The 18,044-nt window shown below is 41.2% G+C and overlaps 1 protein-coding gene across 2 annotated transcripts in view; it reads right to left on the reverse strand.

Moving 5' to 3' along the window:
- The window catches only part of mta1 (metastasis associated 1), a 55,899-nt gene extending 51,467 nt beyond the window's left edge, over window positions 1–4,432 (reverse strand). For both annotated transcript variants that reach the window (XM_015969587.3, XM_070546881.1), the window contains exon 1: window positions 4,293–4,432. In XM_015969587.3, the coding sequence (XP_015825073.3) occupies window positions 4,293–4,320 (28 nt within the window). In that variant the 5' untranslated portion in view covers window positions 4,321–4,432. The remainder of the gene's footprint in view (window positions 1–4,292) is intronic.
- Between the last annotated feature and the right edge of the window lie 13,612 nt (window positions 4,433–18,044).

An 18,044-nucleotide genomic window follows, 5' to 3' on the forward strand; every position in this document is an offset into this window, starting at 1 on the left:
GGATGCAACAAGTGGGCGCGGTGCGTCGACTTCCGGATCTGACGTCGACAAATTTTTAGAATCGAGCCGTCGACTTCGTCGAGGCTTCGCTACAGCCCTACCTTTCACAGACACTTTTTCTGCACGTGCTGCAAACAGTATAGCCGTCTTCCATCAACTGTCCCTCGACATCCTTCAAATATCCAAAAGATGCCCGTACTTCCCACTTTGTCTTCTTTGAGGGATAACAAATGTCCTCCTGAGCGCTGCCGTCTCCTCCTTTGGCCATTATTTCAGCTTTAGCTACAAGAAAGTTTTGGTTGTAAACAACAAAGTGCGCATGTGCCTCCGGCACCTTCAGCAGATGATACGGTGGCTGGAAAGGGTCACCGCGCCTACACCGCAGCCACAGTAAACCCACCGAGATAATATAGTTTTTTTTAAAAACAAGACGGTTATTATTATTGTCAACTTTTTTACCGGGGTTTACCGCTACACCGGTTACCGTGACAACCCTAGTTGGCACTACCCCACTCTCTGCTGCTAAAGCTACTGATAGCAAATGCTACGGGCTATGCCTGAGCATGAAGCATGAAGCAGCCTGCTCGACCTGAGCATCTCTCTTTTTCTGTGATTTTACAAAAAAACAGGCAATCACAGTAAAAATGCCAGGGCTCATTCTACAGGACCAGGGCATTGCAGGAGAATGTATGAAGAAGAAATTTATTATTTCTATACATGTTTTGGCTGCCAAACTTCCATAATGCCCCTTTAAGCTCAGCAACCAAAAAAAATGTACTTACGCCAAGTAGGTTTATGATCTATCAAACATGGAGTATGCACAGCTGCACGCAATCTCCACTTCATAAATCGGAGACTGTTTCTCAGTTGAATTTTAGTCACATCCCGCCCTCGCCACGCCCACTTACTGCCATAAATAGTCAATGCAAAATGCCTTGTGGATCTCATGCATATACATAAGCCGGCTGTTGCAGCGCTCCGCCAATGACATGGCGACTATAGATCAAGGCAGATCAAGGAAGCGCTATTTCACAGAAGCAGAAATTGAGGTACTTGTGGGTGAGGTGGAGAAATGAAAGGAAGTGCTTTTGCAAAAAAAATAACAGAAAATCCACGGAGTGGCACAGCGTTGCTGAAGCAGTCAATGTTGTGAATTCTTCAGAGAGATCTGTGGCGGATATAAAAAAAATGGTCCAATCGGGATTCGATCCCCAGACTCCTGGGTGAAAGTCACACACGCTAACCAGTCATCCAAATGGAGATCTCCCCTGTACAAGTAGCCAGGGCTACTGATCAATCGAGTCACAGTGACAGGACACACACTGTCACAGACGCATGACATTCTGTCTCAATCTGTCCCCTTGCTGATATTTTGCATTCCGTATTCTGCGCTTCAGGCTGTGTGTGTGTGGGGGGGTGGGGGGGTGGGGGTCTTGTTCTGTGTGAAAACAAAGCAGTACAAGTGATAATGCTGCAGGATTTCATAATTTTATCCTTCTCAGCAGCAACACTGCAGGTGCTCTCCATGTCCAAAATGTACGTAAGCCAGGTCCTTAGTCAACTTAAAGTTGCGCACATTTTTCTACTACGTTTTCTTTCATGAATCCCAAAGTTTGCGTGGAAAGTTGCTTACGCAGTTTTCCGACCCCGTTTTGTGCGTAAGCAAGCCTGATAAATGAGGCCCCAGAACTTAGAGATGTGGTGGAATGGGAGATTCATCGTGTATGTTGCTATGTGATGCAGTCATGTTAATTTGGACCAACATGGACTCTGAGAAATGCATCTATAATCTTGTAGAATTCATTTCTGAAGGCATCTGCCTCCAGTAAGCTGTACCTAATAAAGTGACCAGTGGGTGGATGCATTTTAGGGGAACATTTTGCTGATTGGCTTGTTGCAGTTCTGAAAAATACCAACTAGCAGAGTCACCACAGCTTCCAGTAGAAACAGGGGCTTAATAATGGACTCCTGCTCCACAAATGCTGGGAACGAGAGATTAGAGCTAATTCTGTAATCTTGCACGAAAAGGCTTTTAAGACACTAATTTCAGGTTTTGGCACTTAATATTCTCACAGTTAATTTCTCAACATGTAGACACAAATAATTTAAATACATTTTACAACAAAAAGGACAGAATCAAAAAGGAAATCTACTTTTACTCTGATCAAGAAAAACAGACATTTTACATGTTAGCTGCTGTTTATCAGATGTGATGCTGCACCGCCTCTCAAAACTCTGGGTGTTTTTTCTCATAACGACGTTATTCAAGCAGATCAGAATCGGATGCAGGAAATAAAAGAATATTTTAAAATGAAATGCGTTTTAAGAACAGGTGCAGATTTTCTGTTGCAGCTCGAGTGGTTTGCACGGAGTTGAAGATAGCGGTTTTACATTAAACCTCAGGGAAAAAAGTTTGGACAGGGCTGCAGTTGATGGAATAAAATATGATTTGTGAGATTTCCCAAAACGTCACAGAAAACCTACTGCTGCAGCTGCGTGTGTGTGTGTGTGTGTGTGTGTGTGTGTGTGTGTGTGTGTGTGTGTGTGTGTGTGTGTGTGTATTTTACCTCAGCTGTTATGTAGATTAAACAAACCCTATTCTTAAGCTTGACACAACTTCTGTATAACAAACAATTATTAAGCATGGTCCTTTATTAGCCAATCACATTCATTTCAGGATGCATGCCCACTGACTAAATCCCTCCAATAAAAATTCTGGATTTCTACAATTTATAATAATAAAATCAAACCACCACGTACAGTTCCTCTTCCCATTTACTCAGCAATTTACTGAACTAGGTCTGAACTTGGTGGTCTGACACACTTCTTCAACATATTTTTTGGATGGGGACACAAGGAAAAAGGTGATACAGGCAGCAGATGAGTGGTTTGTGGCCAGCACAGTTAAAAAAATAAAAATAAAAAGACATCAAAGCCCAAGGATGCTTCTTATTATCTTGTAAAATTGCAGCCATCTCTTCAAGGGCAGCTCTTTGTTGTGATGCTGCTCTGAAAGGATCCTTGTTATCAGGCCTCATTTCTGGCCTTTTTTTAATCTAGATTATTACAACAGAAGAAAAATAATCCCAAAGTGTGTTTACTCAGCAATTAATAAGAGTTCATTGTTGTGGTTTCAGTTCAGTTTGGCCAAATTCAATTATTACTAGGTTTACTAGACAGACTCAACAATATTTTACTAAAATAACAACTTAAGACGTAAATGTGAGTGGTTTAGTGCCATTTGATATATATCACTTGCTGGAGTAAAGTGAAGTAACATGTGTTCCAAAATGTGCATTTTCAGCTAATAAACAAACAGCAAAGGAAAATAATCTTTGCACAACTGGTTTGAAAAACCTAGCGCATCAATAAAACTGAGTGGCATGAAGAAACTGAACAAAGTGACATTTGGTGACTGAATTGTTAACTTTCTACCCCTCTCTGGACTAATCCTGTTCTCACGCAGGTAGGCCTCCTTTAATTTGATATATGACGTTCACTTTGGGCTATTTCTGATGCTGTATCCGAGCCAAGTACAGTCACAGCATCCCTGAATTACAGAACAGTTGTCAGAGTAAATATGTGGTAATGTACAACAACACAGAAACGCTCACTATACAACATCATTCCAAACAGGAGTGGACACTAATCTGGGCACTAAAGTATGTGGAAAATAAATAAATAAAAACAAAAAGATCACGATTGGACACTGCCACGTGACTATCTTACACCTGTCTTACCTGAGTGGGACTCAAGAATCTTCATTAGGTATTAAGAGACTCCCTGGATGTGCAAAAAGCTTAATCTGGAATATTTTGTTGGTCATTTCTACATTTAAAGTGTTAAAACTAAATGTAGTGTAAAGTTTTTGTCCCGGCTGCCTCCTTGCATTGATGCCTATGCGGTTCCAGTAAAGTACTCACGATGTTCCTTACAGGAGGCAGCAGAAAGAACAATAGTTAGGTGAAACTTTCAGAAAACCCGTGACATGTTATTTAAAATAAACTAAACCGTCATGGAGGGTTCAGGTGTGCCAGAACACCGAGATGGCTCTCTGGGTTCATTAAGGGGGAAAACAGCAAAAGAAGCAAATGTTTAAGAGAACCGCTCGCTGCTCTTCATCACCATCCTCCTCCTCCTCACCATCATCTGCGAGAAGCACAAAGCTCTCCCAGCTTACGGAAATGTTTTTAAAAGACGAGCCACGCTCATAACGAGCTTCCGTGGGTAATGGCGAGTCCGCCGAGTAAAAACGCCACACGGCTCCGAAACGCAAACGCCCCAAAGCTTACCTCCAACCCGGTACATGTTGGCTGCCATGACTGCCCCCGGTCCCGGGCTTCCTCTCCAGGTAGAGGGGTGGCTCTCTGCTCTCTCCCGCTGCCGGAGCTGTGTGTTGGAAAATGGTGGATTGATCAATACGAAACAGACTGCCCGAGAGACCTTAAAGAGACAGTACACCTTTTCAGGAAACCCAACTTATCGGCACGGATAACAAAGGGCGCGTTAATCTCACTACTTATTACCTTTATAACATCGTCAGTGGCTAACTACGCCATTATTTCTTAATATATATCTCAATATGCGTCACAGTCACCGCAGTAGCCCACCGCCTTTCGGTTTAGTCGTGTTTTTGTTAATAGTTAAAGTAGTTATCTGGTAGTTAGAATAGTTATTAAGATAAAGTAAACTCGCCTGTTTTTGTAACTTTGTCCCAATTTTTTGTTCTCCCTCATCAACTGAAATATCGCGAGATTTGAGAGTAAACCCCTTTACGTGACCTCTGGGTCACGCTTGACGTTAGAAGGGGTGTAATTAATAATTATTTTATCGTCTACACTGCTGTGCTCAGTGAAATCAACAATTTAATTATTTTGCTATAAAAATGCAAACTGAATGCAATATATTTTAAATAAGCCCCAAAACTCAAGGAGTTGACCCACTAATTTCCCTTCCCTGGGACAAATAAAGCTTTTCATTCATTTCATTCGTCATTCACTATGTTTATGAACTGTACAAGGAGTTCATGGGGATTGTATATAGAAATGTATCATGGGTTTATTCGCTCATTTAATTCATTTCCAAATATGTGTATTATTTTAAAAGAAGCAGTTTAACTCTCATCTTATTCTGAAGGTGTTTACCGGCCTTAACAACACTAGCAGAACAATCTGTACAGATCATTTTATTAGCAAAAATTTACACGTACAAGTGAATTGTATCAGTGACTGAACCAAAATAAGGACACATACTGCTGTTGCCTAGACGTCAATGCGCAAAATAAAGTACACAGTGTTCTATCGAGGCAAAAACATGCCAAGTGACTCATGGAATGATAATTTGGAACATGCAAGGTTTTAACATTATAAAAAATATCCAGGGATTTCCATGACTCAATAGTTAAATGTTTGCGTTTATGTTGTCTTTTGTTGAAATGGTAAAGGAGAAATGTACTGTAGCATAATCCACCATACAAAATAAATTATACATTTGCTCTGCTTTTGTTATTTTCCCAACACAAACACATACTCTTCTTGGATCCTTGCAGCATGTTGCTACTTATGTATAAATAATACATAAATTGCCTCAAACACCCTGCAAGAGAAATTCTTCTGCTGTCAGAGAAATCATTAGCAAGTGTTAAATATGAGTGACACTCTGTGATGAGAGAATGCAGCATGGTTTTTCCACAGCTTTGTTTTTAAATCTGGATGTGAGTGTAGAGCCTCAGTGCAGGAGGAATGCTGTGGTGAACGCTACATATGATCTATACCATATGGAAGCTTCAATTACTGTGGCCTAACACAAGGGACTACAGTCTGCAGTCACATGACTGTTGCGGGCCAATCGTGTGTAGTTGCAGTGTGCACTCGTTAAGTGTGCAGCATGTGAAGAATCCTGTTTTAAATCCTAGAGCTCTTTTATGGCAAAAAACAAGAGACATGCAGCATGGGAGGGTTTTACACAATAATCTTCAATTTGATCATTTTGAGTTTCCACGGCTCCATGTAATATTCTGTGTTTTTATGTCTGCCGGTATGGGCTTAATTGAAGAAAAAGGAATAGTCGACTGTAGCCTGATTTTTGGGAACTGTATCTACTTTCATTAGACCTGTTTACTTGGCAGCTTGCTGCTGTTGCAGATGTTCATTTTGAATCTACTTGCTCCTCTGCCAGATGTTGCTGTAGTCAGGATGACGAGCAGACAAGCGTGCAGGCAGGGCAGGTGTTTTCCCTGGTGGATTCCAGTCTGTAGTTTGGCTCAAAACTCAGCAAATCTTCTGAAACTTTTTTATTTGCTATCCTGGAAGATGACCTTGGATGAATTCCCTTCCCTCTTCTCCAACACGTTGCAGCTAGAGATGCACGGGAGAGACAAAGACACAAAGGAAATCAATTAGGACTGTATCCCTGAAGAAGCATCACATGCCACTGAATGTGCTTCCACAGATCTCTCTCTGGTGGGTGTAAGAAGGAAGGGTTAGAAATAAGGCCATTGTCGTGGCACTTTCTCCTGAACACCTCACAGAGAATATTCTTGATTAACTGAATGAAAAGCCTAATTACTTTTATTATAGAGCAACCTGTGACATAGCTCACTGGAGGGCACTTTATAAAGGAATGATAACTATATTGGTGCATGTTGACCTGAACTGTATTAGTCTAATTATGACATGTTCTGCACATGTTGAATCATGCTGTACAACTGAATTATAGTGGCTGTGAAATCAACAATTTTGGTTTTAATGATACAAATGACTGTTATAAATCCCACCATTCCTGCATTTATACCTAGAATACTAATAGACTCAGTAGGGTCGCACAGTTCATTTTATTTGGTGATGAGGTCAAGCAGGAATCCCCATGGACCATGTTTCAGACAATATTGTTGGCTGCAGTGGGAGCAGGTGGAAGAGAACCTGGAAAGGCAGACGAATTAAATCCTATAAAAGCCAGACAGAATGCATGTGTGTAAATAAAAAAAATGCAAAAATCAAACTTGAATTTTAAAATTAGTTGTGATTTTAAAAACTCTAGAGAGCTTGCTAATCAGACTTCTACATGAGGGTGATGCCATATTCTAAGAGCCTGATCAAAGAACGCAAAGACCCCTGCGCAACTTGGAGGACTTGATGAGAACCTTAGAGGGTTCAATGGTTCAGCGCTTTGTAGAGGAGTTTAAAATGAAACGTGAACTCTACAGGAAGCCAGTGTAGTGAGGTGAGAATGAGGAAGATTTGAGAGCAAAATGTGGTCTTGCTGATGAGGTTTGGACTAAATAGGGAGTCTTGGTTTAAACAAGGATAAACAGAGCTGGGCAATAAATCGAAAATTAATTTTTATCGAAATTTCTGACTCTAACCGATATAATTTTTCCCATGCCAAAAATTCAGTAATAAAACAAATAGAAAGATGTGTGTGGGTTGTGAGGTTCATGTCCCTTTAAGAAGCTGTTCCATCTGGAGTCACATGACACGTGACAGCTCCATCTAGTGGGCAGCTTTTATTTATGCGCAAATATGTAGTTGTAGTCCATTTATCGTTATCAAAGTGAACTCCTGGATATATTGTGATGTTTATTTTAGGCCGTATTGCCGAGCCCTAAAGCAGAGTTACAGCAGATTATATGTGATTACACACAGGCATGAAGCACCGTGTCTAATTGCTGAAAAGGAAACTGAATTTTTGGGCCCTTTTATCTAAAGTGGAAGTCCACATCTACAGGCTTGACATGTTTGTTAAAAAGATAGCCCATACACTTTGGGGGTTGTTTTTCAGATGATTTGGTGCAAACAGTGAGAGAAACTATAGAAATGGAGTTTGGACAAAAATGAAATTTTATTCGAACCTTACCTGAACGAAAAGTGAAGCCATCCACTTCCTGGTTTTATGAAGAATTGTATTTACACAATCATCAGGCTTAGTAAACAGATAAGTGTGAGTATCATCAGTATAAAGTGATAGAATGTGCAAGTGAATGTCTTTATCTCTGTAACGAAGCCAATAACAGATCCCTGAGGTACGCCACATGTCAGAGGTAACAATCATTGATCAGAACACTGTTGTAAAGTTTCACCACTGCAGGGTCGGGGGTGACTTGCGTCAGAACAAGAGCTGCAAAAGTGAAACTGAGGGTTTACATGTTGTAGTCATGAGATGTTGCAAATGGTGTTGCAAATTTAAAAAGATGAGGTTGTAAAACTGAACATGTCAAAAGTGGTTAAGATGGACAGCGTTAGAAATTAGTCTTTAAGAGAGCTCAGGTTTGGAAAAAAATGTTAGAGGTAGAAATGGTTTGGAATAGTGGATGTTTTGAAGTAGCCGAATAACAGTTGCTACAGAAAAGGTTTGCATGCGTGTGTGTGTGTGTGTGTGTGTGTGTGTGTGTGTGTGTGTGCGCGCGCGCGTGTGTGTGTGTGTGTGAGCGCGCGCGCGTGTGTGTGTGTGTGTGTGTGTGTGTGTGTGTGTGTGTGTGTGTGTGTGTGTGTGTGTCTGTTAGGGGTTGTATGAACTAGTTGACTAGTCGACTTCAGGGCTCTGTAGTGACTTTTTATGCCTGTCATCGACTAGTCGCTGTCACGTGATAATGACTGACAAGATGCAGTCCTCGGAAAAGACAACAGGTGATGAGCCCCTGCGCCACGGGAGGCGGAGGCGACACGCTGTGCCAGAGCGTCCGTACTGACACCGGCGGTAAAACGGACATTTAACCAAATTGTGACCTTTTCCCTCTTGTAATTTTACCTTCCCCTCACCCCCATCCTAATCTTAACCGGTTTGTGCATGCAAAGCTCTGATCGCTGACGCGCTCCAGACATTTGCGTCCTGAGCACCGCCAAATCAAGTGTCACCACCTCAAAAACAAATTAAACACGCGATCGTTTATGTCGGCTCATTTCCTTTAATGTTTTCTGTCTGTTATTTGTGCCTGATGCGTTTCGCTGCTGTGGAGCGAGGCGCATCACCTGTTTTGTCCTCCGGTGACGCACCTCCAAAATTCCACTATCTCCGCTCCGGCACGAACTCTGCAGCAAAAACGGTCCCGTTGTAGTCGGCCGGCGAGCAGCGGCACTCCGCTGTTTTTGCGGTCGGTAGATCTTTTAGAACTGCAGTTCAAAGGTACCTCATAAGGTGAATATATATGAACCCAGGTAGCAGTTTTTCTTTAGGATTGGGAGGAAATACAGGAAGATAATAAACAGACAGGACAGAAAAATAGTCAAATAAAAACAAGTTAGTTTTTGTACCTGGTGGTTGCAACAAACAGACACCACTGAAGATAATCAGAAGTGAGGAACAGAAAATGAAATAATTATTTTAATGTTTAGAGCAGCAGGAAAGGCTGCAGGCGCATCAGTGAGTTTGCGGCTGCTGCGCAGGGGGAGAGGGCTGAAGTAGGTCGCAGAAACTACCGTTGTTAAAAGAGATGTGTTAACTTAGAAAATGTGGGCGCAATTTAAATTGTCAAAAACTCCAGCGAACCTACCGACACCCCCCCCCCCCCCCCGTGCTGCTTCAGGTGTATGATGTCATCAACGACTAGTCGAAGTCGACTCGATTTTCATTACTTGACTGTCGACTTTAAAAAAAATTAAGTCATGCAACCCCTAGTGTGTGTGTGTGTGTGGGGTGGGGGTGTGTGGGGTTATAGGAGGTAATACATACTTAAATCATCGCAAGCAAGAAGTATTGTTGTGTTTGAGTAAGACCTTACCAACAGATACCCATTAGGGTCAAAATCCATGGGAGAGAAATTTTTGAGCAAATACTTCAGTTCTAGCCTGGCAAGCCAGACTAAATAAATGTATTATTTAGTCTGTCCATGCTCCATTGACGGCTCTCGGTTGTGGGGCGGGTTCTACCGTTGTCTTTCAAATGATCTCCGCATGCTACTGGACAATGAATGTGACATACTCTTGTTTCACTCTGTTGGATCATCCCACCCACCAGGCATATAGAGTGCCCTGATTGGCCCACAAAGCAGATAAAGCTCTGCGATTTGTTCACTAAGCAGATAGAGCACTATGATTGGCCCACCATTATGGACCAATCACAGCTCTTTATGTGTTTGAAACCCCTCTAGAGAGCTGTGATTGGCTAGCCAGAGTCCTGGTAGGAGCTGCTGAGGTTCCAATGGAGCCTGCCTAGACCATTCTTTGCAAAGCAAGAATTTGGTCTAGTTCGCTAGGCTACTTAAGTTCAACCTTCAGCAAAATGACAAGCACATCAGATCCCTTTTCATAGCTGGCAACGAGCAAAGGGATAAAATGTGTTAACAATGTTTATGAAAGGTGAAATTCCTGTAATCGTTTGTCACAAATCAGTAAATGTGTTTTGTCCTCACAGGCTCATGTAGAAGGAAATATCACGTCCAATATGGCATCCCCCAGAGTGTTAGACCCGCTCCCACGTATTGTAGACCCAATTTTAATGGTTATATGTTACAAAGTTATATTTTTCAATAACTGAGCATCACTTATTTCATTTTAACAACATTTTAATGGATATCTCCAGAGATTCGTGGTAAAAACTACACTTTGTCACTTTAACGAAGAGCATCCAGGTAACGTTTCATGACCATCCAGTCAAAAGCTTGCTCTTTCAATGATAAACAACAGAGGGAGCCAATACATTGGTTTTACCCATTTAAGACAAATACTTTTTTATTTTGACAAAGACATAGATTGAATATAATAATGTAATTATATTTTGACAATTTAAATCATAAATTCAAGATTTAAATCAGAAAGTGAGCCTAGAGTGTTGCAAAGCCCTTCCAAAAAATAAGTAAACTGCAGGGACTCAAATATACCAGCAGGGGTCATCATCCACAAGGATTTTTTCTGACTTCATTTGCTCCATCAAAGAAATCATGCAGTGAGACACAAAAAGACTAGAAATGCAGGAATCAGAAAAAAACATGTTTTAGACGTTTAGATAAACCATGTTTACAAATTTGATTCAAGTTGTCAAATTGCTATAATTAAAGTTTACTTAGTTGTCAGTTATTTGCTGCTTTTGGGAGAATTCTCTTTATTCTGCCATCTACCTGAATCTGATCAGAACCCTTGGCAATAATCCAGAGAGATTAACAACAGTCTCTTGTGTTATTGATACTCTGACCTTCACAGAATGAAAAAGAAGAGAAAAGATGAAAGTCACTCAGATATGGATGCGGACAGTGAAATCTGTCTCACTCTAAAAGACGTCTTTTGTTCGTCCCTGGTCCCACCTCGCAGGGGAATCCTGTCACGGCGTTTCCGCCCTCAACCCAGTGCTCAAAATACCCGAGACAAGTTTCACATTTTGGGGGCAGAAACAGCTGGTGAATCATCAAGCGTCTCCATCCTCTCAGAGAATCCTGCAGTTGGTTTGAACCATGTGGGGGAAGCTTGGAGACATGCAGAAAGGCACTGCAGGAATGACAAATGGTGTCTAAATGACAGACTGGGTTTCAGATTCTTTTCGACAGGGATAGTTGTTTTATCGGTGAAGATAAAGTCAGTATGCAGGTGTCAGATGTGTACTTTATGTGCATAAAAGGTAAACAGCCAGTTAGACCCTTTTATTTCCTTGACACACATGTGGCACAATCAATAATTACTAAGTTACATATAAACACAAATCTGTGAGAGTTCTTAAGTTTTTGATAGGGGTGGACAATATATCGGCCTTAATATCGGTATTGGCCGATGTTAGTTATTTTTTTAACATATCGGTATCGGTCCGATAAATAAAACCGGGCCGATATTAACAACCAATATTTTTTTCATCTTGTCTCAACTTGTTTGCCTGTTTCAGAGGGTGAGGGGGGTGATGTGTAATTGTTTAGTCATGTGACAGTGAATGTAATCATCTCAGAAGTGTAAATGCGTGTGGTGTCTGTACATAATAATGTAAATTCAGCTTTCATGATTTTTTTTCTAAACAAAATCTGCTGATTTTAGAAGCATTAACGTCAGTATATCGGTATCGGCAAATATCGGTTATCAGCCATAGCAGTGATCTTAATATTGGATATCGGTACTGACCCAAAAAATTCATATCGGTGCATCATTAGTTACTAAATAATTATTACTGGAGGTTGTGTCGTGTTTGAATTGGGCACAAAGCCGCATCTGTTGACATTTATGTTGATGCTTTTGAAGTGATGAATATTTAAAGGCACTTTTTTTGCTGCAGATCTAAAAAATACTTCTTCAGAGGATTATTATTATGTACGTGTAATGTTATTGCTATTGGGCCATTCCCATCTGTACCGGGTCGGCCCGGGCCGGGTAGCCCCAGTCGGCCCCAGCCTGGCCCGGTTGATTCCACACATCCTTGCCTTAAGTCCATGTGGGCTGATTCTACCCACCAATCAGAGGCTTGCTCTACTGGAAGGTGTGAATTTGCTGTCAACAGTGGGTGTGTTGGCCCTGGTCGGCCTGAAGCAGACCCCCTCGAGAAGAGGGCTGAGAATGAGCCTTGGTTGGCCCGGAAAAATACCAGGCCACCCAGATATGTAAACAACCTAGCGCTACCCAGCCCGGGCCGACCCGGTACAGATGGGAATGGCCCATTTGTGAGTTAAGTGCATCTGCAAAGGAGACTGGTGCATATGCTGCTGTTTCTTTTGCTGGTGATTCATTTAGATAAAAACCAGACAGTTACACCTGCAGAGAAAACTAATGATGAGTGGTAAATAAAAGTCCAATGCAGCTAAAACTGGAGTTGAAACTTGTGGAGTTTAATTACATAACATAAAATTGTGAAAATTATTCACCAGGAATTACTTGTGAGGAGAAAGATGAGACCAGTTTGTGCAAAACCGACAATTTGTCTGCTGACTGAAGCTCACACAGCACATTTACCTATCTGCTGAGTACTATATGTGGGACAAATGCATCCCTGATCAGACTTATTGATCCGTAGTCAGTTACACTCCAACAACACACTGCCACGCCAACAGAAAAGCCTTGATTACTCAGACATTCAGGGCCTCGCATGCCATAAAACTGCATGAATAGCAAAAGGCAAAAAAAGAGATGCAGTTAGCACTCTTAGAAAAGGTGTTTGTGTTATTTCTGCATTTTATCCTAATACAAGAATTAGCAACCGCTATGTGTTTAGAGGGTTTTGCATGATTCCTTTAGAAGTGAAAGGGAGCACTACGAGGGTGGGTCACTGAAGAGATCAAAACATCCCAAACCTTCTGCCAGCTGCCACCACACCCTCTCCACAGAGGCCCTCTCTGGGATCGGCACCAGTGCCACGCCTCCAAGTGCCACATGTCTTCCCAAAACTTTGAAGCACTAACAAACATCATTTGGGGGGGGGGGGGGGGGGGGGGGGGTGATACGCTTACTTTCCTAAAAATAAGCTCTTAAATCTGATGCAGATGCAGTAGAAGTGAGTGAACTGGAGCCTTGATGATCAGCTAAGGCAAGTAAAATAATACACCCTTGTCACTGAATAAGGCATTCAGTGGATTCAAATTCACCCCCTCCTTCGTCCACAGGCCTGAAGGGACTCAAATACTTAGGAATTGACTGTCCAAGGCCAAAAACACATGAGCACTCTGCCTGCCCACGCTTCAAACCACTGCCATGATCTGCTAATAAACTTATTTAGTCTGTAAAAGCCACTCTGTGGCTGAAGTCATGCTCTGCATATGTTCAGAAGAGGTGTTTGGCTGGAAGTGATGCAGACACATTAAATCAGTTCTAGCACATCATAAAAGTCTCATACAAGGCTTCTCACATAGGTCAATTTAAAACCTGGAGTCCTGTCAGCTGATTTTATTACAAAAGTTACGGTAAATGTTCTTACAAGATTCTAAAGGTTTCAGGTGTCTCCGAGTGCATCTGTGTTTGCTAGCAAAATATCCCACAAAGCGCTGGACGAATTTTAATGAAACTCTTGGAAAGCAATCGCTGCTAGTGCATGTTCAGCTGCGTTGGAGCAAAGCCAACTCAAGATGGCCGCCGAAGTGTATCAACTTTAGAAAACGTAAAAATGGCTACAACTCAGTCGACTGCAGAGCTTGTGAGCTAAGATTCGGTATATACACATTCAGTGCTGATGAATTACATATTGTGATTTTGGGCACAACATTTTTTGATGTAGCTAGTTGTGACCATTTCTGTTGACCAGCACCTTTAAGTAGCCTTTGCAATTCCGTTATGCCAGCAGCACGTTTGAGCACGTGCGACTCGGGTTGTGAATGACCACAGTCACCAATTCTTGTCATGTGTCTTTGCCTGTTGTCTGATCTCAGAATTGTGTGTACTGAAACTCTAATTTCCCTCTGGGATTAATAAAGAATAAAGTATCTTTGATTGATTGATTGTTGTATAATGCCAATAAAGCTTTCTAATCTAATGTAATCTACTGACTTTGAACCTTGCATTTAACCATGTTGCTGTTGAATCCCAGAATCTTTTTTGACACTCTGCCCTGAGACCAAATGGGGTTGGATTATTGGATTACTGGTTTGCAGAGGGACTATTTTTTTACTTCTTACTTGTAGTGTGGTTCAGCAACAGAAAAGCAAAAACATGACTTCCCATTGCGAGACCTGAATCTTTCTCTTGGGACGTATTCATTGGATAAAGTGTAAATTCAGCGTAATTTATGGTCTATTATCTGCTCCCAGTAGTGGTGATTAAAAACAGGCTTCTGTCTCTCAATAGACCATTTTTTAAAAGTGTTCTCTGGGAATGTTGGAATAATTGATTTGAGCTGCTTTTCCTCTGTTTGACACAAAAGGAGTGAGCAAGTGTTGCTCAAAAGAGCAGATGTGCTCACAATTTAAGGAAAAGCCATAGTTTTCTGAGGTCTTTTAAAGCCAGGCCTGTGGTCGGGTTTCCTGCGTCGGCCAGGCTGTTGTCGAGTCGGCTGTTCAGCATGCTACTCACAACACATGGATGTGGTCGATATTGCTGCATTTTGAATCTGTATGGTGTTAATGAGTGAGTTTGTGGGAATTTATAGACTGAGGGGTGCAGGGAGGAAAAAACGTGAGGGTGGGATGTTTACTGTCTGGGGCCATAGGCAGCACCTGTTTGACCTTGTGGTGTGATGCGTCTAGGAGCGAGTCGTGTTAAAGACAGGTGTCCTGCTGGAATTCAGAAACGCTCGTCTGCAGCTTGTTGGGTCATTTGTGTTAATCAGAACAAAGAACTAGCAGCCAATAACATGGTAAAATTACAGATTTAAACACATTCTAATCAACTTTAAGTGCTCTATAGTGTTACTTAAGTTCCTCGTTTTCCTTCATTTCCACCAAAACCTGACAGCTAGCTGTCATGCATTCTCTGCCTCCTTCAGCCCACCAGAACAAACTACACCCACATTATATTGAAGCACATTGGTTAAACTCTTTATAAGTAATGCATGAGGACGATGTTTACAGCTTCCGCTCAGATTAGTGCTAATTTATTCTTCAGGGTTTATGTAGACACATAATTAATGCTGTAATAAATGTTTTAAACAGTGTTTTTTTAATGCAGCAGAATCAATAGAAAGTTTTCTAACAGTGGTTTACTTTTAAATGTGTTAGCTTACTGGCTGAGTCATTTCTCCAGACATCTCTTTGTTTGGGTTGTTTAGGAAAATCCTGGTTGCTGGATGTTTTAAACATGCATTTAAAAGGAGAAATCTCTTGAGTGTACAGATTCTGAAATGAACAGCTTCTAATTGTTCAAGACAGCATTTGTTTTATATGTTGATGAGCTCCCACTAATCCCAGTTTGCTAAAGGAAAGTGCTCGCCAAACGTAAGCTCATGTCCCTGCAGACTAAGACAAATTAAAAGTCTTCTTAAGCCTCCAATTTTTGTCTTTCCAATAGATTATCATCAGCAAAACTTTTTAAAATATAAACAATGACAGAAACGTTGCCACGCTATAACAGTACACTAGTGACGTATTCTAAAGCCCTTTCATTTTCTACTTTTCGTTTTTTCTTTCCTCCTATCTGTCCCTGGTGGACGACATACTTGATCAGCTCTAGAAGAGCAAGTTCTGAACTAAACTCCAGAAAAAAAAAGAAACACTGGCCTAAATATGTCTACTCCTGTTTCCCTAGAGTCCCTCGCTTCTCTAGTGGCTCCTAGAATATCTAAAAATAGGATGGGAGGCAGATCTTTTAGCTATCAGGCTCCTTTCTTGTGGAACCAGCTCCCAGCTTTAGACCGTGAGGCAGACACCTTGTGTAGTTTTAAGACTAGTGGGGGAGTAGAGGGAGGTGGAGTGTACAGTGGAGAATACAGTCGGTAAGGACGGCTCTCCCTTGCCCTGCCTCCAACTAAAAGGCTAGGTTATCCAGTTATCTCTGTAGTTATGCTGCTATAGGCTTAGACACACTCTACTACTTTCTTCTCCTTTCTCTCTAATTCCATTATTTCCTGCTATTTCAGCTGCTAACTTTATTTCCCCTCTAAGTGTTTTTCTCCCCAGAAGAAGCTACAATGATTTTCTGCTGAGCTGTGGTAGCCTCATCAGCTTGAACACTGCTGCTAACAACTCAAACATTCTCCCTCTCCTGATAATAACATTTTTCTTTCTTTGACATAAAATGTGCTACTACTAGTTTACCTGCTGAATTAAATATAGATTCACTAAGATAACGACAATAAAGTTTGACTCTTACTAAATAGAACATTTACTAAGAAATCACAATGGAGCCATAGAAAGACTTGGTATATGTAAGGTTTCTTCCATTTAAAAGGGAGTTTTCCTCTCCACTGTCGCTGCATCCTTGCTTAGTATGAGGATTGCTGTAAAGACACCGGCACTAGTCAGTGACTCGATGCAACCTGCTGGGTTCCTTATATAGGAAACATTTCACTAATTGGCTTAATGAACTGAACTGTAATTGGAACGTTTACTTTGTGAAGTGCCTTGAGACGACTCTTATCGTGATTTGGCATTATACAAATAAACTGAATTGAATTTAATCAGAAACCTCAGATCAAACCGGCTCAGGGTGGAAGTCTTTTGAAAACGTTGATTTTAGCAGTTAATCCATTTGCAGGCATCTTGTTCCTTGTAGACCTATGATGACCAAAACCACATATTCACAATATGAACCTCCAAAATGTATGTCTGAGTAAGTAAATGTGCCATTATCGTTGTTATTCACTTAATTTCTTTGTTATTTTTCTTTTTTATATTTAGTTTCTCTCTGCCTGTCCACTGTTGGAGCTGGAATGGATAAACTCAGTAAAGTTAAATACAAAACAGGAGTAGACTCCCAGATCCAATTTTCTGCCTGCCTGAGCTGTCAGAACTTTAAAACTGTTTTAATTTTAAACATTTCCAGAATGATGTTTTGCTGGTTTTCTAATGTTGTGAGTAAAGGGGCAGTCCTTGTCATTTGTGCATAAAGCAGCTTAATATTTTCCCTCTGTGCTGGACTTGACATGTAGTCAACAATGAATCCAATTCCAGAGAAATGTCTGCTGGGAATAATATAATTCTGTTAAAGTCTTCCCAATATTGTGCCTGTATAATTTTCCTGGTTTGGAGATTAAAACTATCTGCCTTCCCACTTTTCATTAAAGAAGTGAAAGACTTTGAGATTCCCACTTTTAAAAATGCAAAGAACATTAAACTCCCTTTTTAAAAGATGGATATTATAGAATTTCACCCTTCATTTATTTTGATTTGATGAGTTGAACTGTTTTAGAAAATCCTGGCCCTTCATTTTCAGCCTTGCTTATACTTCCAGTTCACTCAAGAGTAGATTTGGTCTCCTCTCAGCAGATCTGAAGCTGAACAGACAACAAACCTGCAGCCACAGCAAACAACACACACACACACACACACACACACACACACACACACACACACACACACACACACACACACACACACACACACACACACACACACACACACACACACACACACACACACACACACACACACACACACACACACACACACACACGCACATTTATCTACTGCCACCGCCCAGTCCTGCCCTTGAGTCCTTTGAGTCTCCTGTTGGCCGTTAGTTAGTCTGAGATCTTTTTAGAACCGTGAGCTCAGAGATAAG

Source organism: Nothobranchius furzeri, chromosome 18 (genome assembly GCF_043380555.1).
Source record: "Nothobranchius furzeri strain GRZ-AD chromosome 18, NfurGRZ-RIMD1, whole genome shotgun sequence".
In the NCBI taxonomy this organism is placed as follows: domain Eukaryota; kingdom Metazoa; phylum Chordata; class Actinopteri; order Cyprinodontiformes; family Nothobranchiidae; genus Nothobranchius; species Nothobranchius furzeri.